General features: G+C 56.5%; 1 protein-coding gene and 1 long non-coding RNA gene across 6 annotated transcripts in view; one reads left to right on the top strand and one right to left on the bottom strand.

Moving 5' to 3' along the window:
* Positions 1–654: 654 nt before the first annotated feature.
* The window catches only part of CXXC5 (CXXC finger protein 5), a 35,261-nt gene continuing 9,179 nt past the window's right edge, over positions 655–26,736 (bottom strand). For 2 of the 5 annotated variants that reach the window (XM_042985234.1, XM_042985235.1), the window contains exons 2-3: positions 3,204–4,282; positions 655–1,686 (exon numbers count right to left, since the gene is read on the bottom strand). In XM_042985234.1, the coding sequence (XP_042841168.1) occupies positions 1,642–1,686; positions 3,204–4,121 (963 nt within the window). In that variant the 5' untranslated portion in view covers positions 4,122–4,282 and the 3' untranslated portion in view covers positions 655–1,641. Of the gene's footprint in view, positions 1,687–3,203; positions 4,283–8,262; positions 8,285–8,352; positions 8,443–26,736 lie in introns of those variants that run through there. The other 3 variants (XM_007077883.2, XM_042985233.1, XM_042985237.1) reach the window with 3 other exon arrangements.
* LOC122238318 lies at positions 8,488–16,188 on the top strand. The gene is made up of 3 exons (XR_006217234.1): positions 8,488–8,539; positions 9,441–9,783; positions 15,657–16,188. It is a non-coding gene; the product is annotated as an uncharacterized LOC122238318 (long non-coding RNA).

Raw genomic sequence — 26,736 nt, 5'->3', positions numbered from 1 at the left:
TTCCCCAGACATCTGGCCTCTGAGGTCGCGGACAACCTTGCGCCAACACATTTTCTGGGGGTGGAGAAAGTCGTACAAGAACCAAAGCCAAGGATCCCCCCAGGCCCCAGTCCAGCAGCCAGCCCTCAGGCCTGAAGAGGGGTATGTGGGGGTAGGGAGGTTTCTGCATGCATTCTGGGCACAGCCAGGTCCCCACAAACCTGGGCTAAACCTGCTCCCTGGGGTGTCACCGCAGCGGTTGGGGGAGCAGTAGACCCCTGCAAGAAAGAAACCGAACAGGCAGCTTGGGCCCTTCCTCCAGTACTGCGGGCTGCTCTGCACTGATCAGGCCCCGACAACCTTAGGTAAATAGAGATGGTGGCCCCAAGTGAGTGAAGGTCCCCGGAGGTCCGGGTTCTGAGGCAGGGGGGTACAACCGGGCAGACGAGATGTTCCAGTACCAGTCACTTTAACAGCACTTTCACCACCTCAGCCAGGCCGGCTGCTCCTGCTTGACCCCCTTCAGGTACCACAGGGCCTCATTACCCAAGAGATCCCCACTCTAAATGTCCCCAAGCCATCCTTCTTTCTTTTCAAGGTGGCTCCAGACAACCCCTGCCCACCAACAGCCCCCAAGCCAGCCCCCCAAACCGGAGAGCAAGAAGCCATTGGTGCTTCGTGACACAAACATGCATTCGTTTTATTCACAAAACAGCCTGGTTTCCTAAAACAATACAAACAGCATGTTCATCAGCAGGAAGCTGGCCCTGGGCAAGGGGGCCCCCCAGGCACCCACACCCACCAGCAGGGGGCCACGCAAAGAAGCCCTTTCTTCTGTTGCCATCAGCGAGGCCAGAAAAAAAGGACTTATTTTCTCTAAGGGAAGTAGCCAGGATCGGAAATATTGAGACACGGGCTCCCCAGATCTCAATGGATAAAGGAACAGAACTTTCATTTTTGCAAAATCATCATCGTCGGGGTAGGGGGGATCCCATTCTGGGTACCGCGAGTGCAGCATGGCTGGCCTGGGCCCAGGGGTGGGTGGGCTGCTCCCTCCCCCTCTGTGAGCTCCTCGCCGCAGCTCTGCACTCTGCACGTGTGGATGGATAGAGGGGCTTCTCGACGCGGCGCCATCCACATTCTCTTTATAAACGTGAGTGGATTCTCCAGGCAAACTATGCACTATTTCATGGTCGGAAAGAATCAAAGGAAGTTTAAATGAGGGTGGAGTTAAACTGTGCTAAATTACAGTAGTGCTTATTAGTAACTAGATTTCAAAAGGTTACAGAAAATTTACATTCTCTACACAAAAACTGCATCTCCTGCACAGACAACATCGACATCGACACAGGAAGGAAACTGATTGTCCATTCTTTGCCCAGGAAGTCTCGGTACTTTATAGATTCGTCTCTACCTCTTTTTTGTTGTTGTTCTTCCGAAAAAGCAGTTAAAATTTTTTTCCTTTTTCTTTTTATACTAGGGACGTGGAGATGTTAAAACGACAACAAAAAATATATATATAAAAACAGGAATGAAATCTGTGAGAGAATATTTTTGGTTCTAAAGACGGGTGCATCCGTTTGTCTTCGCCCGAATCCCTTGCCGGAGACCACACGAGCAGTGACATTGCACGGAGAGGGCAGCTTTGGGTTCCCGCCGCCGTCACTGAAACCACCGGAAGGCGGCTCCCGTCGGAAGCATCACCTTCTGGCGGGGGCGGGAGACAAAAACAAGGAGAGAGTTCAGTCAGGGTCCGGCGGGGCCTGATGCAAAGACGCTCCCCCGTGGACGGCCTCATGGCGGAGGGACGGGCATGGAGTAAAGGCAGCCACCCCGTGGAGTTCCTGCCATCCTGACCAGGCCAGAGAAGAAGCCTTGACCCGCTGGGCCGCTGGAGGGCCCGGAGCACCCTGAGGCCCCCTGAGCCACTGTGTCCAGGAACCCTCCTTCCAAACAGGAAGACCCATTCCCCTGGTCCAGAGGCTACAAGCGCCGAGTGGCTGTGGTGCATCTGGGGCTGTGTGCATGTTTCTGTCGAGGGAGCATGTAAGCATACGGATGTGTGTCTCAAGCGATGCCACGGTGTGTAGTGTGTCCGGAGGTGTGGTGGGGAGGAAGGGGATTTGCTGTACACTTACAGTAAGACTGGGTACTGGGCAGGGCCGTGTGTGCGCTTGTGCGCGCATGTGTGTGTCTACACTAGATGAGAGGTGAGTGCCTCTGTGTGCATAGAGGTGTATTCTCTGGGCAGGAGAGCAGATATATGAGGTTTGGGGCTTGGGGGTGGGGAGTAGCCATGGCTGGGATGCCATTATTGTTTTCCAACCATTCTGAACATTTGCGTCCAGCCCACTCATAGAGGGGCGGGGCCGGGGCCGGGACAGCAGGCTGAAAAGATGCTTTTGTACCCAGGCCTGGCACCACAGCTAGGCTGCCACGGCTGGGGGCACAGGGACAAGCTCTGCCACGAGGGTGGAGAGAAAGAAAGCAGCTTGGGAACCCTTCTGCCTGCTCTAAGCCGATCATCCCATGGTGGACAGGCCTTGCCTATACCCCAAGATCACAGCAACCCCCTCACTCCAGGCCCGTAGGACCCGTGGCGATTACCTGTGTAGCCAGACTGACCTTGGGGCCCCAAGAAACCCCAAATCTGTCAACTGGATGTCTAGACGCAGGGTTCTTCCAGGCCTTAGAGCAGGGCAGTGAGCACTGGGGCCGCTCTATCCTTGGGTGGCCTTAGGGGAAAGGCCAGGCTCTGAAGGGGCAAGTGAAGGGCTTACCCCTCAAAGCCACATGGTCCACAGGAGAGAACCCCTCAAGTGGGACACGGAAGAGCCCCCAGCATTCTAGGTTATGGACTGGAAACGTTAGAATATGTCTGAAAGTCAGCAACTTAGGACCTATATGGGAACATCAGTAGCTGGCCCAAAACTCCAGGAGGGGGTTCAGGATCCCCGGGCCTGGCTGGGAAGTGCTAGGCCCCCTCCTGGAACTTTATGCTGGCCTTGCAAACTACAACCTAATGAGATCTCAGGATGTGGCTCTGACTTTTTTGGGCAGTGAACTGGTGTCTGGGAGCCTGCTCTAGAACCCGAGAGCCCAGGGACTGGCTGAGCAGCCCCCACTCGCCCAGGTAGGAAAAGCGGGTTTGGGGGGCTGGGGGGTGGGTTTGGACTGCCAGACAGACACAAGAGCCCACACACCTCCCTCTAAGGCGCCGTTACCTCCAGAGCAGCGGAAGGCTTCTTTTTGAGTTCCTCACATTTTCTGAATTTGCAAATCTGATGGCCAGTCTTTCGGTTCCTACAACTGCTGCACTGCTCGCAGTTGATGCGCCGTCGGCAGGGCGCGCACATGCCGCAGCGTTTCCGCTTCTTCTTGCCCGAGCTGATGGCCGAGGCCAGCTCTCCCTGCATGGGGTACTCGGCAAGGCCGGCCATGTGCAGCGCACTCTCGGCCAGGAACACGCCCGCCGGGGTCATGATGAAGAGGCCCGGGTTGATGGGGAAGGCGCCCAGGTAGGGGAAGTCGGACTGGCCATTGAGGGCTTCGGCGCCCGCCACGGCCTCCATATCGGGCAGGCCAGCACCCGCCTCGCTCATCAGCGGAAGGTGCTCCTGCACCACGCGCTTCAGCATCTCCGTGGACTGCGCGAATTGCTGCAGCGTCAGCTGTCCCTCGGCTGCCAGCTCCGTGGCCCGCTCTGCCTTGCTCAGCAGGCTGGCCACAGCACCACTTTTGTGCTTTGAGGTAGGGTTGCTTTTGTCCACAGCCATGGCTGCCGCCAGGTCATGCCCATTGGCCAACAGGGAGGCGGCAGCTGCAGCGGCAGCAGCCTTTTCAGCAGACTCACTGCCCATCATGCTGCCACCACCGCCGCTGCCACCACTGCCCCCAAAGGAAGAGTAGTGGGAGAGAGGGCGGGAGCGGCGCAGACTCTTGTTGAGGGGTTCGCTGATGATGCCGCTCTTGTTCCGACGTTCTGGGGGTGGTGCATCATCCGCCACCGAGGCTGGGGTGGCAGTGGCCACCGCCGCGCTCTTGTCAGCCACTCCTGCCTTGGGGCCGCTGCTCCCGCTGCCATTGCTGTTGCTGCTGCTGCTGCCACCGCTGTCCTGGGGGCTACTGCCGAGGCTCGACATGGTGGGGCCGAGGCCCAGAGCCCGCTGCTGGGGGGGGCCTGCCAACTGCGGGGGGTCCACAGACGAGCACCGGGCCCTGCTGCCCACAACACAGATGGCTGGGGGGCCCTGCTGCTCAGGGCAGGCACATGGTCAGGTGTCCACGTGGAAGGATCTTCACTCTATCGGGACAAAAGAGTATAGGGTCAGGGCAGCAGTAAACACTTCCTTTCCCAACGTCACCACCACTACCAACAACTGTACCCCCATGTAGTAACAACCACAAGCCCCACTGGGCATTTATTTAAGTGCCAGACCCAACATGGTTAGGTATTTTTTATTTGTACTACTTCAGTTCAGACTCACAAGCACCCTTTGAAGTAGTGGCTAGGAATACTCCGTTTTACATAAGGTTTAGAACTGAGCAGGGATCTACAGTTAATGAGCGTCATGGTGGAAGCCCAGCCTGAATCCGTACAGCCTAGATCTGCAGCCACTTCTTCCTGGGCTGGGGTAGTAGGGAAGAGCTAGAGATGTTTATGAACCTCAGATGGTTACAGAGTCACCTTCTGCTTCCTCATCTTCCTTCTGTGACCCATCTACAAAGAGGGGTTGGAACAGCCTCTGCAAAGCTTGAACGTACAGACCAGAAATCTGGGAAGCTGCTCCTAGGCCCTCATTTGGCAACTCCTAATACATACTGATTATCTATCTCAACGCTCTGACAAGTCCTGCAGGGAAAGTAAAGTGACTCTAACAGGGGTTACCAAATAGCGCACAGGATCCTTATTTCAAGGAGCATGTATCCTCTTGCTAGAGGGCAGGCAGCACTGTGCCAGAGGACAATCCTTCTCCTGTAAGAATGTGGGGACACACTGTGTACATATCGAACACACGATTCCTCCTCACTCTCAAACCACAGTCATCATTACCTCAGACCCCACTCTTGTCTCTACTCAGGCCTCCCTGCTGTGCTCCAGCCTGGCTCCCAGATGGGTCTGGGATGAGGTCCCAGTGAGAGCTCAGAGCTGGGGTAGGCTGTGGGCAGGAAGGGCCTCTGGCTGGTGCAGGCTGGGACGAGTGGGTGCGACCCTCCAGGGAGCAGAGCCTGTTCTTGGGCCACATCCATATTTCAGAGGTGCCCCTTTCTAGGACAGAGCCTGCTCTGCTTAGGCCCCAGGGCTAAGGCTTACGAGCGAGCAGCTAGGCTCCTTGGGTCTGGGAGGAACTGTCCAGAAGGAATGGAGCGGCCGTTTCCTCATCAGCCCTGGCTCTCTCGCATCCCTTCCCTGCCTGCCTGCCTGCCTGCCTGCCTGCCTGCCGTGGCCCAGCAACCCCTGGGAGAAGGGCGGGAGGAGAGGGCCCAGCCTGAGCAGCTGGCGGCTCAAGGGGGAGGCGCACATCTGGCTGGGCCTGTCCCGCCCTAGGATTGGGGCCGGCACACATACATCTTTGTCCCCAGGCAACCCCACCATCCCCCAGTCACAGGACTCAGCCGGTCCTGGTCCCGGGAGGTCATCTAGTCCAACCCTCTGCACTTACACAGGGGGAAATTGAGGCCCTGAGCAGACAGGGCTGCTAAGGAGTGGCCACAAGGAGGAGTGCGTATAGGAAAGGGAAAAAAGCTCTGGCTCCTGAGTGAGTCGAAAATGGCAGGCGTCAGCAGACAGCCAGACGCTCCCTGCCTCTCCCCAGAGAGCACTGGCCCACGAACGCTCCTTCCTAGTGAAGGTAGATGGGTGGTAAGGAAGAGCTGGGCAAGCTGGCACATTCTACCAGGACAAACCCAGGAGGGCCTGGCAAGGTGTCCAGGCTGGGCTAGGGGTACCACAGAGATCAGAGTTGTAGTAAGAGCAAGGGGATGATGTATGCCCAAGGATAGCTGTGCTCTGTCCCACCTCCTGAGGGCTAAACCCAGGCTGGCTCCTCAGGCCCCCCCTCAGAAATCAGTACCCCTCTGGGCATCAGTGACACCTGGCTAGGTGCTGGAGACCAGGGCCAGTGAGATCAGGGCTAGAGACTGTCACCCCAAATTAACTGCCCCTGCCCATCTGAGCTCAACTACCCTGCTCCGGAGCAAGCTCCAGCAGCCCCAGACATGGTGAGGGGAGAAGACAGAAGAAGGTAGGAGCCCTTGGGTTGGAGAGGTGGGGAGGGGAGCAGTCTGCGCCCTAGCCCCCCTGTGTGTCCCCGCCTCTGCGGCCTGCTGGCTGGTGGCAGAAATCGATAGCTGCATTAACGCTGCTCTTGCTCTACTCCCTCCCTCCCTCCTCCCAGCTTCAGGATCTGGCTCTGTGTACAGGGCGGGCAGGTCAATTAGAAGTCAGCTCCCTCCAACACGGGACTGCGTTCAGGGCTGGTGCTCTGGCTGAGTCTCTCTGCTTTTGTCTCCATCCTGAGTCTCGTGGTAGGGACAAAACCTCATGTTCTGTTCATCTCTGGCCCTTTCTCTGAATTTCTCTGATCTTTCATTTTTCTGTCCTTCCTCAGGGATTACCCTCTCCCAGCCCCCCATGTCCTGGGACATGCTGAGCTATGGAGCAGACGACGTGATATGTCATCAAACAGGTGCTGCAGGCAGAACACTGATGTGTCAGCCACAGAAACTGAAGGTGGGGAGTACAGAAGGGGGACTGGCACACAGGTAATTCTGTCCCCAAACCCTGGAGTGGGTAGATACCAACATCTAGTTAGTCCCCAAGGCCTGGTCCCTAAGCTTGTTCCAAATCTGCCCCTATACCTGGCTCATCTTCTCCTTTAGACCCTGGGAAAAGCTGATGCCCTGGTCCCAGTGGACCAATGACCACAGGGCTTGTTTGCCCTACTCACGGAAGGGGAGGACTTAAGACCTTCTCCCAGGCCCTAGTCCTTTACTGCAAGGCACACGGCAACCCCCTCCCAGGCTACGAAGGGCCTGGCAGTGCCCAGGCAGCAGGGGAGGAGCTGGGGCTGCGTTGAAGCGGAGCGGGAATGAGCGGGAGGGAAAGCTGGCGGGCAGGCGGGCGGCGGCGGGCGCATCCATCATCGGCCCTGCCAGGAACGCATCCAGCCCCCAAAAAGAAATACTGCGCCTGAGGAGGGACAACAAAGGGCTCCGTTTCATCAGCAATGCGGAGCCAGCGCCCCGCCGCCCCGCCAGCCGCGGTCAGCCCACAAAGGACCCCTTTGTCCATGCAGGAGCCGGGCCGGCCGGGAGCTGGGACCAGGGGCTGACGGGTGGGGACAGAGCCCAGAGGGAGGGGGATGAGGGGGTGTGGGGGGGTAACCCGTCATGGAGAGCTGGGAGGCAGAGGGGGACATGGGGGCAGAAGAACAGAGACAGGTGCTACGGGAGGATCATGAGACAGACAACTTGAGGGGCGGGTCAGAGAAAGGGGGACTTGGAGAGGACAGGGCAAAGGGTCAAGGTTAGAAAACAGAGCTTCATGGGAAGCAGAAAATGGATGGACCTGGGCTCAGAGAGATCCAAGGCTCTTAGCCCAGCTTTGAAAAGACTTGAGGGTCTGACAGACACAGAAACAGCCCTGAGGGAGAGAATCCTACACTCGAGGACCTGAGGACCAAGAGAAAGCAGTTGGATATGCCCACAGCTCTGAAAGGGAGGCAGGGGGTGGGTGGTCCCCAGCCCACTCTGGCCCAGGGCCCAGGGAAGCAGAGATAGATAGGAAGGAGGGCTGAGGGTCAATGGGTTCTTGGCCTCAGGGCCTGGCCTTGTGGCCCAACCTCCTATGGGCTCTGGCTTACTGGCAAAACTGGGAAGAGAGGAAGTCAAAGCTGGGACCACTCTCCTGCCACTGGGACCGCCCCCTGCCTCTACTCTCAGGCCCTAGCCAGCACCAGAAGACAGAGACCCACCCCACTTTAACTAGCTCCCAGCAACAAGTGACACCCAGGGTCTCTTAACTAACTCTATCAGGTAGCATTTATTGAGCACCTACTGTGTACCAGTCCCTGCACTCTTATGCTTTACATGTCTGCTCTCCTTCCTTGACTCCTCCCAGAAGTCAGCGGCCAGCAAAACAGAAATAATTAATTTGAGAGATGAAGAAATTTGAGGCTCAAAGAGGTTCAAGCTGTCAGGCCAAGGTCAAGCAGCTGGTACCCAGGACCGTTAGAATTTGAACCCAGAACCTAAGTGTTAGTCACCCTGCTCTGGGATTACCTTTGCTCTCTACCTGTGCAACTGACAAAGTAGCCCAGGGCAAGGTGACCCAGCAATCCCAAGGCCGCCCCCACCCTCCAGGGCTGTTACCATGCCTGTCACCTCTACGTGGTTGTGGGGATGAGTTGTCACAGACCCCAGTGTCGTGTCTTCACCTGGGGGGCTTGGAGATGCCCAGGCAGGAACCTGGAATCCTGGGCTACTGACCTCATAATGCCAGCTGGCAATGAAGTCACCAGAGGTGATGGTAATGCCCTCCCTCCACCCTGAGCCCCAGGTGAGCCAGGATTCATCCCCAGCAGGGTTCTGTCCTGAGGCCTTTGGGCCAGACCGCAATGGGGGAAGGGGCACTGGGGGGGAGGCATGACGCTGTCTACACAGAGACATGCACACATCCCACTACTATTTACCCAAAAGCGGCCCCATGCCCTGTGGTACTGGGGAAACAGTGCAGGATACAGACCCAGCACGGCCCTGGAGGAGTACACAGGAGCTTGGCCAGTGGTCACATGAACCAATATGAAATAAGAGCAGGAAGGCAACCAAGTGGAGCACTGGAGGCCTTTCTGGAGGAAGGGACTGCTAGCCTGTGAGCTAAAGACAAGGGGAGGTTACCAAAGGAGACATGAGCCGGAAAACAGTTCTTAAGAAAAGGGGAAGAAGGGTCCCTGGCTCGTCGGTAGAGCATGCGGTACAGCATGTGACTCTTGATCTCAGGGTCGTGAGTTTGATCCCCGTTGGGGGGTAGAGTTTGCTTCAAAAAAAAAAAAAAGAAATAAGGAAGAGGGTGCGAGGTATGGTCAGGGGGTTGGCCGAGTCCCAACTGGGCAGGGCGCTGAGGCCAAGGGTAGGATTTTTTTTTAACAGCTTTACTGAGGTATAGTTTCTTTCTTTCTTTCCTTTTTTTTTTTTTTTTTTTTTTAAGTGTATTTATTTTGAGAGAGAGAGACCGAAAGACAGAGAGAAAGAGAGGGAGAGAATCCCAAGAAGGCTCCGATCTGTTAGCATGGAACCTGACTTGGGACTCGAACCATTGAACTGTGAGATCATGACCTGAGCTGAAATCAAGATCTGGATGCTCAACCGACTGAGCCACCCAGGTGCCCCGCATAGTTTATAAACAATAAAATTCACCCATTTATTAGTGTACAATTCAATGATTTTTAATAAATTTACAGAGTTACGCCACCACCACCACTGCCAAGGGCAAAGTCTGAGGGCAAGGCGCCAATCCTCTCTTGCTCCTTTGCTGGCTAGAATAGACTCCCAGCCGTCCTACCTGCTGACAGAAGGCTTCTTGGAGGAGGCTGCATTCCAGAGGGGCCTTCAGGACCCGGAGGCACCGGCCCAGTAGGGCCCACCATTCCGCCATCGTCTGGACAGGCCAGCTTTGCAGACCTGCACACTCTGGCTCTTCACATTCTTCCCCACACTTCCATGTGCACTCCTGACATCCCTGCTACACCCTCTTCAGGTCCCCTCCACCAACTTTGGAGCTGGTCTTCTTGGCCTCCAGGGGAGGTGAGATGGACAGACAGACTGATGGTGGGCAAAGCAGTGGTGGTGAAGAGAACAGACCACAGGCTATGGTGGTTGAACTTAGATGAGCTGAGCAAGCCAGGTTGGGGGGGGGGGCGGGATTGGGGGTGGCGTCTCTGATTTCCATGATTCAGCCTAGGGAGTTTCCAGAGGGGAAAAAAAGCCCCACTCGGGCCCAAGAAGATGCACATGGAGACAGTGGTCTTGGAGGCTAGGAGAAATGCAGCCCTCGCTAGAGAGCACAGGGCACCCATCCAGCTATAGGTGAACACACATTCGAGCACACACTAACCACTGCTAACACCCAGCAGATGGCCTGGGGTAGAACATGCCCTCAGTACTACTAGAATTTCCTCAGGACTAATAACCCCCCAAGACCAACTACCAAAGACAGCAGGGGGCTACAGTTCTGTTTCCCTGACTCCGCACCCCTGACCCTCTTAGACCCCTTCACCTAGGGCAGGCACAAACCCCATTACCTGAAGAATGAAACATGCTAAAGAAGACCCCAGGAGTACACGGTACTCTACTCTCCTTTACAGAGCTCTCAAAAAACAGCGGGAGGAGGGGGTCAGCCCATTTCATGGACAGGAACACTGAGGCCCCAGGCAGGCAGTGTACCCTGACCTGCAGCTCTAGGGAGTGATCTGGGACACTTCAGATAAAGACAAAGCCTCCCTTACCAGGTACCTCTGTCAGGCCAGGTTCCCTCCCTAGAAGAGCAAAAGGATCAGAAGAGTCCTTCCTCTCTGTGTGACCTTGGCATAAGGCCTCTGAGTCTGTTTCTCTGTCTATCACATGGAACCAGGAGGGTAATAGCTAATATGTTAAGGAAGGAGGACTTCCTGTGTGCCAGACACTGTATTCCTTGCCTCACTGAATCTTCCTACACACCTTCTGAAGGAAGATGACTATTGCCCCATTTAGAGCGGGCAGTTCAGTAAAGAGTTGTGATGTAGAGAAAGCAATGCCCTCTCCATTTGGGACCCTCTGGATCTAGACTAACGTTTCCCAAAGTAATGACCAAGCTGACACCGACCTGGGATCAGAGCCCACCTACTCACTCACTCAGGATCTCCCTCCCGCTGGGTAAGCCGAGGAAGGCTAGCTCAACATAAGTGGGCCAAGGAATTAGAGGAGGGGGATCTATCTTTCCAGGGCTTGTGTGTGGGGAGCAAGGGTGTTAACAGGACCATGTAGGGGACGAGAGTCCTAAAGTCTAGGTTTCTGGCTCCATCCTGTCTCTTCCTGTTGACTTGACCAAACCTCTCGCCTACACTGAGCCTCAGTTTCCCATCTGTAAAATGGAGAATGGATCTTACTCCTCACCCCAAATTGTAAAAAGTCACTATCCCTGAGGGGCCCACGAGGAAAAAGGTACAGAGACACAGACAAAAGACTCTAGATAGTGACCCCCTCCCATCCTCTAAATCCCAGAGAACTTGAATCTGCCTGTGATGTGATTTGCAGATAGGGAAACTAAAGACTGGAGAGAAGGGTTTTGAATAGGTCATAGGGTTGAGAAAAAGCCCCACATATAAGACCTATTTGGGAGAGGAGCATCTAGCTCCTTCCCAGTCCTATCTCCCCAGAAGACGTAATAGCAGACCCTAATAACGCACACTCACTCTACCAGGTACTGTGCTAAGCATTTTACACACATTTTCTCACTGAATTCTTTCTGTAACTCTTTAACTAGTATTGTCACCCATTTACAGGGTGAGACTCAGGGAAGTAAAGTCACCTGCCTAAGGTCACAAGGTCAATAAGTGGCAAAGCCAGGATTTGGAAACCAGGTCTGTGTGACCCCAAGGCCTGGCTCTCCAACACTGGCCAAGGGCTCTGAGGGACATGGAAGGAGGGATTATGGCTGGAGGATGAGGTCCAGTTCAGCCCAGCCTAGGGGAACCCCCTAGGTTTCCCATGGGTTCTGGGGGATGGCTCTCAGGCTCTGGGCAAACATGTGAAGGCACTGTTGCAGAGAACTCTGCAGCTGTACCCTAAGGCCCAGGAAAAGACAGGGGAAGGGGCTGCGGGTGGGCCGGACGGGCCAGGCTAGGCCAGAGCTCCGGGCATTCCGGCGGCCTCCGCAGGAAGCAGAATGGGACGGAAACCGGCTCCTGCCTCCTCCCCCAGAATCCTGTGGGCAGCCCAGCCGGGCCGCACAGAGGCCCTCTTTGTGCCTGCCCCAACCCGCCACCCGCGGCTGGCCCAGGGTTTTGAGTTTCCTGGGGGGTGGGGGCCCTGTCACTGCTAAACCTCCAGCTACCTCCCCCTCTCAAGGGTGGTCACAGCAGTCCACAGCTGGCGGAGGAAGTGAGTGGATCGCCAGGACTACCCCAGAGACTCTGGGGGGCCTGGAGTCTGCCCACATCTCATTCCCCCAACACTTACACACCCTAACTGGGGGCTGGTGGTGGCCAGGGACCCAGAAACAGAACCTGAGAGGCCATCCCACCCGAGACCGCCCTCTCTGCCAGAAGCCACCAAGTTCACCATGTGAACCTGGGACCCGCCCCCGTCACACTCCATCTTGGTGTTCTTGGGCCCAGGTTGGTCTACATAAAGAGGCTGACCAGGCTGGTAGGACAGTCCATCTGTCAACTACCATTTCCCACTCTCCAGGGGCTCCCTCGACACACAGAGCACATCAAGGGGGAGGCCTCAAGCTCACTTCAGCATTTCAGGGACAAATGCCTCCTGGGTGGTATAAATGTGCTCAAGGAACACTGGGCCCCAGGCAGTGAGCTCTGGCTGGAGTGCGTATCGTGAAGAGCAGCACTATGGACCAGGATATCTGCATGTATCCACCTGGGAGGTGTGTCAGATGCTGCGTGTGCTGTGCGCATGAGTGTGTGTGTCTGGGGACTCCGGGTGTGCCCAGGTGTGAGTGCACAGACTCAAGATGTCACTCTGTGGGTGTGAACACTGATGTGTACATGAGGCTTATAAACCAGTGCAGGTGAATGTCTGTGACCGTGTTACCTCCTTGTGTGTACAAGTAGAGTGTGTGTTATCTACATCTGTGGATGTGAGCATACGCTTCAGTGTGCATGTGTGTAGAGTATAGTGGTTTACGTGGCGGGTAGATGTTTGTGGGTTCTTCTGGCCCACGAGTGTCAACACACTGCCGCCGTGTGTATACCAGTGTGTTTGTGTGCATGTGCACACACGGAATTGTATCAGGGCCTCTAGGGGTTCTGAGATGTGAATGTGGGGCCTGACTGGAATGGGGATGGTGCAGACAGGAACTGGTGCCAGGTGCTGGGGCCCCTATGGAAACAGGAAGCTACGCACAGGTGTGCTTGAGCTTTGGTGGGGGTTGGGTTCCACCCACGTTCAGTTTGTCCCCCTGAGAAACCAACCCAGGGTTCCACTAGCCGAAAGCCTGTCCCAGTCACGAGGGAGGCACCTTCCTTGCCTGTTGTTCAAGACTTAACAGCTCTGACCAGCGTCTTACCCAGCCTGCCTGGCCTGAGCGTGGAAAAAACTGGAAAACAAAAGCCCCCAGACCGCAGGCCCTCCCTGCAGAGGCGTGGGGGAGGCAGGCATGAGGCAGGAGGCTGAGGAGGAAGGAGGGAGGTGTCGCCGCAGCCCCGGAACACAAAAATAATGAGGCGAGAGGGGCCATGGGGCCGAGCCGGCTGGTTCCGGAGTCGCTATCTGACCTTGACAGATGCCACAGCTGGGCGCCTGGAGAGGAGCCGCCGCCACGGTGCTGCAGAACAGCCCCCACCCCCACCACCTCCCCCAGGCCAGGTCGATGGATGTCCAGGCAGGCCCAGCCACAACAGGCAGCCACTGCACCCGGTGGGAGAAGGAAGGCCTCAGAGTGCATCCCAGTTAGGGGGTGGGGGTGGAAGGTATGAAGGCAAGGGAGTGGGGGCAGGGCACTGTAGGCCACGGGAGGCAGCTATGTGGTCTCCTGAGGGCACCCTGGCCCTCAGGTGTGGCTATGTGTGTGAGAAACACAGAGCATGTTATTGTGCTTGTGTAGCTGTGAGTCTGAGTGGAGGGGAAGCAGAGTGTGACTGTGTGTGTGACAGAGACAAAGATCATACTTGTGTGTGTCCTTGGGGTCACACGAGGCTGGAGAGTGGGGCTAATGTCTCTGAAATGGGTGTGGCCAAATCACTCAGGGGTGGGCACTGATCCCTCCTCTGTCCCTGTCCAGAGCCACAGCTATCCTGGAGCCATGGTACAAGCCATGCTGGGGCTAAAGGAGGGAAGGAGGACAAAGAGAGCCACAGGCCCCACCACCACCAAGTTCTGTCACATGCACATGGAGCAGAGTTACCCCTGCGGCCCTCTCTGCCTCACCTCTTTCCCACTGTGGTGGGGACTTTAAGCATCGGTGATGGACACCCGGCTGGGCACCACCACTCTGGGGACACCAGTGAGGGGCTGGGGTGTGAGCTGCAAGAGGGGATGCTGGGCTGGAGGCGGATTAACAATTCCGAGCACTGGCTGCATAATTAAAAAATCATTACAGGCGGGCGGGCAGAGCTGAGTGTGAGCTCACGCTCAGAGCAGGCGGGGACACTGCCATGGCGCTCCCCCTCCCACTGCCTCCCCGAGGAAAAATCCCACCTGCTAATATAATTATGGAAAAACACAAGCACAGAAATTTGGTTTCAGCAAACAACGTGCCTGAGTGCCCAGGGCCTGCCTGGCCCTCAGCACAGCGAGCAGGCTGGTCACCCGTGCCCAGAGCTCATGGCAGTGAGGCAGGCCCTGCTGGGTCCATACTCCAGACCCTGACCTCCACCCTCCCAGAGCTCACAAGAGAGGGAAGTAGGGGATATAAAGCCCAGTTCCTCAAATCTCGAATCAGGAGAAGATTGGTCAGTCCTGATAATTTACAAACAGGGAAACTAAGGCTAAGGAATCTGCATTAGGTCACTGTGTTCCTGACAAAGCTGAGGGGAAGAGGTGGGTTCCGCTGCAACACTTCAGGAGCTCAATACCCCGCCCTACCCCTTGCCCTGCATCTCCCAGCTTCCCTCTCATCAGCCACCCCCCCCCCCACCCTCCACACACCCCACCTCCAGCTCCGGCTCCGGCTCCTTCCACTCTTGCTGTGCTGAGCAGAGCGGCTCTGCCTGAAACTGAATGGCAATGTCCAACCATGTGCCCCAGCACCGACGGAAGCCTTCCCTCGCCTGTACCCCACTGTGGGGGCGTGGGGAGCCCCAGCCTCCCAGTTCAGGGACAGGGCGTCCTGGGCTCGTCTGGGTTAAGCCAGGCGAGCCGAGCTGGCTCCCGCCCCGAGAAACGCGGCCAGCTCTGGGGCACAGGCCCCAGAACGGCAGGAACAGCCGCCATCACCTCGGGCCTGGAGCGGGCGGCGCGGGGAGGGGAGCCGGGCCTAATTAGTCGGCCTGGGACCCGGCCGGGCGCCGGGGCGGCAGACGCAGCAGCCAGAGCCGCGCAGGCACGTCCTCGGCCGGCCGGCCGGGAGGCGGCGGGGAGCCGGGAGGACGCGGCGCCCTGAGACGCTGTGGGACAGGCGGCCTGGGAAGGACCGGGCCAAGGAGATTCCGCACCGAGCAGGCCTGCCTCCCCTCATTCCTCGGTGCCACCAGGCGCAGCAATTAGAGGCTTTCAAAGTTTGTCCTTAATTGGTTTCATTTTTGCCTCATAAATGATTCATGGCCCCAGAGGTCTGCGAGGCGGGGGGAGTGGCAGGGGAAATTTGGGGAGGCTTTTGCCTGGAGCCAGGCCCCCTACCTGAGGCTGGGGAGGGTATGACAGGGGCTGGGGAAGCCTTGGGCAGGTGGGATCCTCCAGAAAAAATAAAAACCTAGGCCCTCTCCTTAGGGCACTAATTAGAAACTGTAACTCCTTCTCTGCAGACGAGAGCTCTGTGTCCAGGCCCAAAGCCACTGCAGCCGCTGGGGGCCCGAGAGCGTGAATAATAATGTAATGATAACACAACAGTGTCAACAATAATAATAACCATGGCGGAACACTTAAAGAGGCATGGAGCTAAGAACACATGCATTATTTCTTGTTACCACTCCCCCATCCCCAAGCTCTACCAGGCAGAAGTACCAAGATCCCCATTTCACAGATGAAGAAACTGAGGCTTGGAGAGATTAAGATCTGCCCTCTGACACCCTGATGCCAGAACTCCTCACTCCCCACTCTCGGGAGCACAGGGCTTAAGCCTGGATACTGGGAACACTGCCCTCCAAGTGGATCAGGAGCTGCAGGCCCCAGAGAAGTCAGGGAAGGTACTGAGGCCCACACAAGGTCCCCAGGAGGGCACCAGCAGCCCCACACCCACCTGGGCCAGGTTAGCTCTGCCCCTCAAAAGGCTGTGTTCACCTTGGCTGAGCAACGTCCTCACAGAGCCTTAATTTGTCTGCCTACAAAATAGGAAAACAGCCCTATCCTATTTAGAGGTAACTCTGTGCTAGGCATGGGATACAGAGAGATGCCATGGACCCCACCCTCAAGGAGCTCCCAGTCTAGGGTGCTATATATGGCACCTATGGACAGATACACTCACAGGAGTGTTTAACAGTCTGTGCAGAGAGCCCTGAACACTCAGCCAATGGTCTAACGAGCTGGAAGGCAGTACCATAGAGCTTCGTGGAGAGAAGGTGGGTTGAAGAAGCTTCTCCCTTCTGACCCTATACCCAGCTTACACAGGATGCTCAGGGAATAGGTATGGCCTGCTTAAACCCAAGCCTCCAAGTCAGACCTTGAAGAAATTCAGTACAGACCACATCAGAGTGCTGTGGGATGCAAAGTGCCCAGCTCAGCCTGTCCATGATGGTCACTTTTATTCTGAACAACTATCAGGTGAGGCCTACACAATTAACTGCAGGTCCCATTTGGGTCGTGGGAACGTCCTGAGGGAACGTGCTAAACAAATCTGGGAGTGATGCTGTACGGAATGACTCCCCCTAGAGGGCCCCAGGGCTCTGGGCTGCAAGCTGTTGGCCCCTGGGTGCCCCACAAGTATCACCTCCTCTTGTGTCCTCCAGTTCTTCGGTCCAACCACATGCACCAGATTCCCTTCCAAAACCCTGTGGGCTTTCTCAGGCCCTGGCACCAGCACAGTCCCACTGGCTCCCTGTTCTCCCACCCGGCCTGGTGCCAAGGCCAGACACCTCAAGTGATTCTACCACCTTGTGCCTCACCACAGCACTCTGAGTGGCCTACGTGATCATCCCATTTAACAGATGAGGAAAGTATCTCAGAAAAGCTGAGGAACCTGCCCAAGCCACACAGCTTGGAAGAATGCAGGTCCAAACCTCTTGAAAGCCCAAGTTCCTCACCTTGCTGACCTCCTGCAAGTCAGTATCCCTGCCTGACCTGTCCTAACGGTCCATTTGGCTCTCATTCTCCTATTTTATAGATGGCTACCTCTTGCCCCAGCCCTCACCCTTCCATAGTCTGGACAAAGACTTTACTGAGCCCACACTCCTCTAGACACTAGAACTTGGTCAGGGGCCCTTGCCAAGAGGTACTAGAAATGGGGTCTCTATGTACCAAAGGGAGCCCTGGGGCATGAGGCTCCTGCCTCAGCCAGCTAGGTCATCTTGAGGATTAGGTAGGGTGGTGGAGAAAGCCCCTACATGCACACACAGGGCAACATACATGTCTGATAGTGGGGTCAGGGCAGGAGACACAACAGGACCAGGGGAGCCAGGGTTGGGGGCTGGCCACGTTCTCTGGCCCTCTCCTTAGGGAACAGAGTCAACTTTAAGGCCCCTGTCACTTGGAACTTGGAAGGGGGCTGCCCATGGAAGTATTCCTCCCCTGGGAAGAAGCCTAAGCTTTATACACCCCCTAAGCCATCCTGCTGGAGGACAGAGCTTAAAAGATGGGCAAGTCACATCCTCTCTGGGCCTCAGTTACTCCATCTGCACAATGGATCTATAATGTCCCTTGAACCCTTTAGAAAAGCCTTTGGGTATAGGTTTAGAGGTTTTGAGAAAAGAGATTTAATTTTTTTTTTTTAACGTTTTATTTCTTTTTGAGACAGAGAGAGACAGAGCATGAATGGGGGAGGGGCAGAGAGAGAGGGAGACACAGAATCGGAAGCAGGCTCCAGGCTCTGAGCCATCAGCCCAGAGCCCGACGCGGGGCTCAAACTCACGGACCGCGAGATCATGACCTGAGCTGAAGTCGGACGCTTAACCGACTGAGCCACCCAGGCGCCCCTTGAGAAAAGAGATTTATAAGAAGTGGACAAAACATTCAGCTGTCTATGCTGGCTATGGACACTTGAGACACTGGGATTGGTATACAGAAGCTTGACAATGGCTTGTTGAACATGCTAACAAGTGGTGGAGTTCTCAGGATGCCCAAGTTCATCTAGCACGTCCAGTCAACACACACTTTCCAGGTGCCAACACTGGGTGAGGATACTAGTCTGCCTCTTCCTCCTCACTGTGCTTCTGCCTGCACCAGGACTGCCCAATCAGGTCACTGGGGTCCCTCTCCCCAGCCTGCCCAGGAAGCTGCACGTCTCAGGCGGGTCAGCACTGACGTCAGTAGGACTGGCTGGGCGTGGAGCCTGCCACCTCCGGAACCACCAATTAATTAACTTTTTCAAATTAATTTCCCAAGCAAAATTCCATAATTACATCTATCTGCATCAGCCTGAACTGGGCAGGCAAGAGGACCCCGCAATGAGATCGAACGTGGGGTGAGGGATGACCGTACCAGCCCCAGGACCAGGGCAGGGAGGTGCTGGGGGTTGAGTTTCACCCAGCGAAGCAATTGCCTGATGTCCTTATGGATGCTGTCTGGAAGGGGAGGAAGCTAGAAAGCCAGAGCTCCCTGGTCAGGACGGGGGGGCGCTCAGGGAGACTCACACCTGCCCAGCTCATCCTGCTCCCCCATCCCCCACCCTGTGCCCCCAAACCACAGTGGGTCTTGGCAGGGCCCAGTAGCAGCACAGGCACTGCGAGGTTGAGGAGGCCGCGGCTGCAGCGTTCTAATTTCCCAAAGGGGCTGAGATTAATTAGCTCACACACAGGCGCAGAGAGGAAGAGGAGAGTGGGAGCAGGGGCGGGTAGCATCAGGCGAAGAGCTGGCTGGCGCCCCTCCCTGCCCGCCCGGCAGGCAGGCGGGCAGGCAGGCAGGGAGGCGGGCGGGCGGGCAGGCGGGCGGCCTTGACAGCCTGGGTGCTCTGAAGGTCAGTGGCCAAGCCGGCTGAGCCAGCAGACTGGCACTGTCTCCTTCCCAGAATCCCTGAGACCAAGGTTGGGCGGGGGACAGCAACTAGGACAGCTCAGGGTATTCGTCAGGGTTCCACTGTCACTACCATCGACAGAGTCCGTGCCAGGTGCTCTGTCCACACTTTGTTTTATCCTCACAGTAGTAACCCAGAAGTAAGAACCAAGGTTCACCCATTTCACAGATGAAGACGCTGAGGCTCAGACTTGAGTGGGGCAGTAACTGTGGATGGTAGAGGTAAGACTAAAATCCAGGCTTGGGCGCCTGGGTGGCTCAGTCGGTTAAGTGCCCGACTTCGGCTCAGGTCATGATCTCACGATCCGTGAGTTCAAGCCCCGCGTCGGGCTCTGTGCTGACAGCTCAGTTCAAGCCCCGCGTCGGAGCCTGCTTCAGATTCTGTGTCTCCCTCTCTCTCTGACCCTCCCCCGTTCATGCTCTATCTCTCTCTGTCTCAAAAAATAAATAAACATTAAAAAAAAATTTTTTTTAATAAAAAATAAAAAAAATAAAATCCAGGCTTGCCCAATTCTAGAGCCTGCCTTATTCCTCCTGGATCCGGTGGCCAGTGTGAGGGCTACAGGAACACTGGGCCTGGGGGACCTGGGAACACCAGCTGAAGGCATGTGGGTGTGTGTCTGACTGACATACCCCTCCCCCAGAGAACGTGTTCAGCAGACTGTCTGTCATTTCACAGATGTAGAAACTGAGACCAGAAAAGGGAAGTGACTTGCCACATAGCCCAGGACCCTAAACCCAGAGAATCTGCTCCTCCATCTGAAGCCAATACCAACTTCCAGAACAAAAACCTGACTCAGTGACCTCTACTGAGTCCTGACCTAGGGCCACACTGTGCCTGGTGCTCTCGCTGGCTAACTGGCACACTGACTGGGGGGTGGGGGGTCACTGCTCTGGCTGCCCCTGTGTACAGAATTAGATATCTCTAACTCAAGGGCACTTTCTCGACTACTCCATGCAGGGCTCCCTAGAAGGGAAAGGAGCCCCCAGGAAGGTGGGAGGTTGGGGGATGCAGGAGTTATGTGACCCTGACCAGGACTCCAGGCGGCTCCCACCAGCACAGCAATTGAGTTTCCCAGAACTTGTGTGCAAGGATATCCCCGAAACCGTAAGGGGCACCAATCTGCTCCCTGGTGTATCCCCTGGTCCTCTACCCCAGTCCCAGTGAATCACAACCCTTGCAGAAGCCAGAGTCAACAGGGCTCACCCTTCCCAGGCCTAAGGAGTCAGCAGTCCCAAGGCCCTTGTGTCCAAACCTGGGGAGTGCCCTGAGATAGCAGAGGGCCCTAGGACAGTCATGGAGCTGGGCATAGGTGGGGAAGAGGATGGCCCAACCAGAAACATTACCTGTCATGTGATTATGGGGATGGGTAGGACCCCCCCCCCCCCGAAGCACAGTTTCAGACCATGAAAGTGTCCAAGTGGGCTTTGGGACCGGGGTTCTTCTCCCAATCTACAGCTCACATTCTAGGTGGCCTCAGAGAAGTTGCTTGACCTTGCTCAGCCCATTCCATGGTCTGTAAAGCGCACAGGATGACAGTCCCACCCTTGTCAGGGTCCTAGAGAGGACAGAAGTTCTCAGTGCAGGGCCAGCATACAGAAGGTGCTCAACAAATGACAGCTGTATTATTTTTACTGCCATCATCAGCCAGTACAAGAGTGTCAAGAACAGCTCAAGCCAGGAGTGCTGGGTAACCTAGGTTGTGGCCCCAGTTCTGTCACTGTTTGCCTTTGAATCTGAGCCAATTCCTTGTGCTTCAGTTCTCCAGCCCCATGGAGATCATTTCTCCCCTGCCCTCTTACCTGTAGGAACAAAGAGAGATGAACATTGGTAGAGGTCTGAAGTCTATAGGGAGGGCAGCACTCAGCTGTCCAGGCCTGCATTGCCTTTTGTGGCCACAGGAAGAACGCATCTATACTTCCTGCCAACCTTTCCTCCTCCCTCCCTGGGCCCCAGCCCGGCCTGCTCTATGTCAGCACTTCTGTCTCCAGTGGTCCCAACAGTGCATTCACATAGGTGTCTGCCAAGCCCCTCACCACACTGCAAAGAACCTATTTGCCACCTGTAAGTCCCTGCTGAGTCTAACTTGTGGCCTTGTTGTGTACTGGTGGGTTGGGGAACTGAGAATGCATAGACTCATATCTATTCAATCCATAGAAGTGGATCTATGGTTGACTCTGCTTCCTCCCATGTTGTAAAGCCCCCAGGGATGTCCAGACACCCAAGGACCCCACATTCCTCTCCCTGGGTCCAACCCATTCCCATGCCTCCCCCTCCCTGTAGCCCCAAGGTCAGCCTCTTCACTCCCACACCTCAGCGTTCCCTGAGAACAGCCCTAAAGAAGGCCGAATCCAAGATAGTCTAATTAAGGAGTCCTTGTGGTGGGGTACCACTCCCAGGAAAATGCCAGCTTTGGTGGAGCAGTCAGTTCGGGAGGAGGTCTGGATTCACCTGGAGATCCAGGTGAGACATAGTGAGAACCACACCCCACTATCTATTTCAGGTCTCATAGCTTTGAGACACAGAGATAAGGCTCATACTCATTTTATAGGTGGCAAAAGTGAGGTCAGAGTGGCCCACGATTGCAAAGCAGGCAGTGACCAAGCCAAGTTTGGAGCCCAGGCCTGTCCAACTCGAGTCCATGGCTCAGGGGACATCCAATCCTCCTGACTGACCATTGCTGTTTGTTTACTTCAGAATGCCTGGGCCCCTCCTTCCCTCCCTGACCACTGTCTAGGCCTTTATGAGGGAGATCTGTGTGGTCAGGAGATGGGAGCTAGCCTGGGCCCAAGACCTTACAGCCACCTTCCTCTTGACCCCTTCTGGGCTCTCTCAACCTTGTAGAGCCAGAATGATCTGTAGTCTGGGTGCTGGGTGATTGTGTCTAAAGCCCTTCATGACCATGAAGTCAGACCCATCAGACTCAATTCTCTAATCTGAAAACTGGTGTTTTTCAGTATATGAAAAACAGACATGCCCCCAGTTCTGCCCAGTCCAGGGAAGGCAAGCCCTAGACCCAATGCACAGCAGAAACTTACAGGCTCCTTTAGGGCATCCCTCCAATCCAGCAGCCCAGCCGCTCCTTGTATTCAGGTCAACTCTGTACCCATTTTGTAGGCCAGTAGACTAAGAACCAGGAAATTTGTCTGAATTCTAAATCTCAGGGTACCAGTTGCAAGGTGGGGGAGATGAGATTTGGGAGCCAAAAGAACTGAGGAAAGCGGGTGCCAGAGTGAGCAGGCACGCTCCTGGGGCACAGCTCACTAGAACAAGGGGGTCTCTTCCCCCAATTTCTGGTACCCCCAAACTCCCAAGGACCTGCCCCCTGAGTGGGGCAGCAGCTGGCCACTCGGCACTCCCAGGAAAAAATATCTTCCACAGCTTTTCTGTTCCAGGTCTTTCCTCTTCCTGGCTACCTCTGTATCTCTCCCCCATTTGTACCCAACCTGCTCTACCGGGGTCAGACTTCATCCTGGAGGTCAGGGTGGGTTTAACATTTCCAAGCCTGACACTTGGGCCTCTTCCCCTAGAGAAAGCCAAGCCAGCCTGGGGGATGGGAGAAAACACTTCCCTTCTCACACCTACCCTACACAACTCAGGTGACTCTACATTGGCCAATGGTCATTTGGGTAAGTGGTGCCCCAACTGTATCATGTGTGTTTGCATGTGTGTGTGTACACATGTGTGGGCACACATGCCAGGTTCTGTTGTGTCACTGCTCCTGGCCCGATTCTATGGGACCATGTGGTTGTGGGCTGTGTCCTGAAGATGGAGCAGACATACAACTTTACTGCAGCAGTGTCTGGGGTCCTCCCAGGGGTACAGCACGCCCACGTGTGACTATGTATGTGCCAGCATGTGTACATGCCAGAAGCCAGGGCTGTGACTGTAAGCGTCCACAGATTAGGTGACCAGGACCGCACTGTGTGCATTGGTTGTATGTGCTGGGTCCTGTGGAACTACGTGTGCTGAGTGAATGTGTCTGTCCCAAGCGTGTGCCCCTGGGTGTGCCGTGTGAGGAGTGCGTGAGTGCGCTCTGCCTGCAAGGCCGCAGGGCCTCGTGGGGCTGCTAGGGATGGGGTGACTCACGTCTCCTGAGCTCATCCTGCCGCCTGCCCGCCCGCCCAGCTCACCCTGCTCTGCTAGGCTCATGGCCGCCAGCACAAGAGTGGGGGGGGGGGTGGGAGGCAAGGTGGGGGGAGGCAAGGTGGGGGGAGGCGCAGGCAGACACGGCAGGGAGGCTGGCTTGATAAATAACCTGCCTCTTCCCCAGGCCTCAGAGAATGGGAGGCTGCACCACAGGGAGAAGGGGGGAGTAGGGGGAGGCCGCCCTGGCCCCCTAGGCTCCGGCTGCCCTGGCCCCCACAGCCCAAGCTGCGGCTCCGGTTCCTGTTTCATCGAAACCTGAGCTGGGAAAAGCCTATCGGGTCATCTTGCCTGTCCCGCCGGCCGCCAGGCCCAGGCAAGCTGCCCCTCAGGGGACAAGCCCGCAGCCTGGCCGCCCAGCCAGTGGGTGGGTGGGTGGGGGGAGGATATTTCTGTCCAGACTAAATGCAGCTCCAGGCCTCTGTCTGTCCCCCCACTGACAGCTGCTCCCAGGGGCCCCCTGGCTCTGCAGGACTAAATATAGTCCCCCCACCCCAGCAAACCCCCAATGTTCACCTCTCCCCCATTGGCCCCACCCACATGAGGGTACAGAGAAGGCTGGGGAGCCCACCGTGTGATCTTGGGCCAGTGTATCCCCCTCTCTGGGTTCTCAGATATGAAACATCAAGTATTACTCAACTCTAGGCCCTAACATGCCTAATGGCACTACTGGAGAGCAGACCCCAAAGGGGACTAAATTGGGGTCTCTGTCCAGGGAAAGAAGGGCCAAGTTCCCCTCATCCAAGTGACTCCAACCTGCTTTCGCAAAAGAATGTCTGGGGGAAGCCCCTCCCCAGCACCCCAAGTACCTGTAGGCTTATAAACATGGCCCCTTCCACCCAGCCTGTTCCTTGCCCAGACTGGGCAATACCAGGCTCCTCCAATCTGCCCCAGCCGGACCCTGGCCAGGAAACAAGTTGTGCCAGGCTTGGGAGCAGGGGGGTTGGTGGCGGGGGTACACGGGAGCATAACAGCTGCTATTTCCTGGAGGCCAGAGTCGGGCACAACCCGGATTCCTGCCTGGCTCCACACTTCACCAGACAGCTTCTCCCAGGCTCCAACACTCAACATGGCACCCCCTTCCCCAGTGTCAGCACCCTATCAGACCCTAGCAAGGGTCATAGTCTCACTGCACTGGTACAGGCAGGAAGACAGTGCCTGACACACCTTCTGGTTTGGGGCTGGGGAAAACAGTGGTCTCTGCAGGGTTCAACAGGCGGGGGAGGCACCCCCACCTTCCCTCCCTGCCTGCCTGCCCACCCGGCTGCTTCCCCCAGCCCCACACGCACCAAATTCCCCACATGCCTGTCTGTCTCTGACAGCTCGCACAAATACTTGGCTGCACGGGCACCCGCTGTTCTGAGCCCACTGCGCCTCCTCCCCTGCCTTCCCCGGGGGGCTCTGCAGACACAGCCAGGGATGGGAGGTGGCCAGAGCCAAGAAGCTTGGTGGGCAGTGTGTGTGTGTGTGTGTGTGTGTGTGTGTGTGTGTGTGTGTGTGTGTTGGGGGGGGGCGGGTGAGGCAAAGGCAGGAGGGACCAGTCTCAATTCCAAAGCACTTCCCCCAGGCCCCAAGCCTGGGGTACACAGGGACCTGGGAGGCCACTGTGAGCCAGCTCTGGCTGGGCGGCAGCTGCTGACGCCCCCACTGCCCCCCGGAACCTCCCAGGAGGACCTTCCGGAGGCCTCCCACTTGCCTCAGCCGATGAAACAGCATCTGCCACCCCCGCGGCGGCAGCTCAGGACAGGGCGGAGGGCACCACGAGGCCCCTGGGGAAGGCTTTGAAATCTGGACTATGGCCCGGCCCCTCCTGGCAGCCCTGGCCCTCCCACCACAGGCCCAGTTTCAGAGCATGGTGGGGGGTGCGTTCCAGCCCTCCCGCAGTGCGAGGGGCACACCCGCCCAGCTGCCAGGCCAGGGACATCTCCACTCAGACTGGCTGGGGGGCTTTGTTTGCCCCCATCTACTCGCCTTCCTGCTTGCCTCGCCTCCCTCCCAGGAGACCGGTGGAGGAAACGCTTCCTGAGAATGGCTGGGATTTTCCGCTGGACGTTGCCTTGCTGGCAGGCTCCTTATCTCCCCCCTACCTCATTCCTTCTCCTAGAGCCACCCCTTCAGCCAAATCATACTCCCGCCCCATGTCTGCAGCCAAAGAGACCCCCCGCCCTGCCCCACCACTCTGCTACTTGCCTCAGCATTCCCAGTATGCACCTCATCCAGCACATACCCAGGTAGAGTTGACAGTGAATAAGACCTCATTGAATAACATCCTCCATTTTGCGGATGGGTATACTGAGGTCAAGAGAGAGCCCAGTGACCTAAGCCTCCCATCCAGTGCTCTTCCTTTTACCACCCACCACACTTTCTGCCCCAGGAACCAATTCAGCACCAATTCAGACTATAGGAGGCATTAGGGTGACTGACTCCAAGCAGAACTTCTCAATGCTCCGGGTCCAAATGCCCAGCTGGCTATTCCACGCTGGTCTCCCAACACTCTCGAAGCATCATGGTGATCTTGAAAAGAGCCCCAAATTCATTGCCTTTGTGACGCTAGACTCTGGGGTAGAGCCTCCTCTCCCCATTGCACAGATGGGGCTGCTGAGGCCCCCAGGGGAGGGGGGAGCTGCAGGCGGCCATGAATCAGAGGGGGAGCTGGGAAGCCGCCCGGCCCTGCCGGCTGTCGCTGGAAGCAACAGCCGGCATTTCCTCCTCACACTGGTGCCTCGGGAAGCGTGGGCAGCAGGCGGGTGGGCAGCGGGTGGGTGGGCACCGCCACAAGGACCCCTCCTGTGCCTACAGGCCAGCCGCACCCCCTTGCTGCCTGACTGGGCCCACACAGCCCACTCCCCATGCCAGCCCAGATCTCCAAAGAGGGGTAGATCAGAGACAGACCTGGGTTTCTGTCTCAGGTACATACTCATGTCACTTGAGGGCACCACAGGGAAGCCCCTCCTCTCAGATCCTCACTGTCCCCTAGCGTCAAACAAGATTGAAACATGACCATTCACGCTTCCTTTGCAGTAAAACTCATGGTTCTGTGATTCTAGAATCCCAACACGACAAGAATCCTGAAAAGAATCCCTCCGCTCCAAGCATTCTGATTCTAAATTCCTGTGACAAAAATTCTAGGCCACCAAGATCTTACACTCCCAGGAAGAAAGGGGGCCAAGCCCACTCTCAACTGGAGTTATGGACCCAGCTAACCAAGACCCCATCTAAGCTTTGGAGAAGGTGGGTCATGCAGAAGGGGTGGGTCTCTCCCATCAGGATCAACAGGAACTGGAAAGGCGGTGGGGATGGGGGGGGGGGGGCGGCTATGGGCCAGGAGATAGAGCCAATCTAGTCCTGGAAGACAGGCCACCCCCTCATGGCACACACAGCCACTGACACTGCAGATGTCAGGAAGCCCAGCTCTGACAAGAGTGGGTAGCTAGAGGTTTGTGAACCTGCACCTCCACCCTGCAGCTCAGAGGGAGGACAAGGCGTCAGGTCAGGGCTGGTCTCCCTGCTTCTCAGGTTCCAAGCCAAGCTCCACGCTTAATCTTCCTGTCTTCACCACCCACTGCTTCCTCCCT

Source organism: Panthera tigris, chromosome A1 (assembly GCF_018350195.1).
Source record: "Panthera tigris isolate Pti1 chromosome A1, P.tigris_Pti1_mat1.1, whole genome shotgun sequence".
Classification (NCBI taxonomy): domain Eukaryota; kingdom Metazoa; phylum Chordata; class Mammalia; order Carnivora; family Felidae; genus Panthera; species Panthera tigris.
This window is presented reverse-complemented; position numbering and strand designations above follow the sequence as displayed.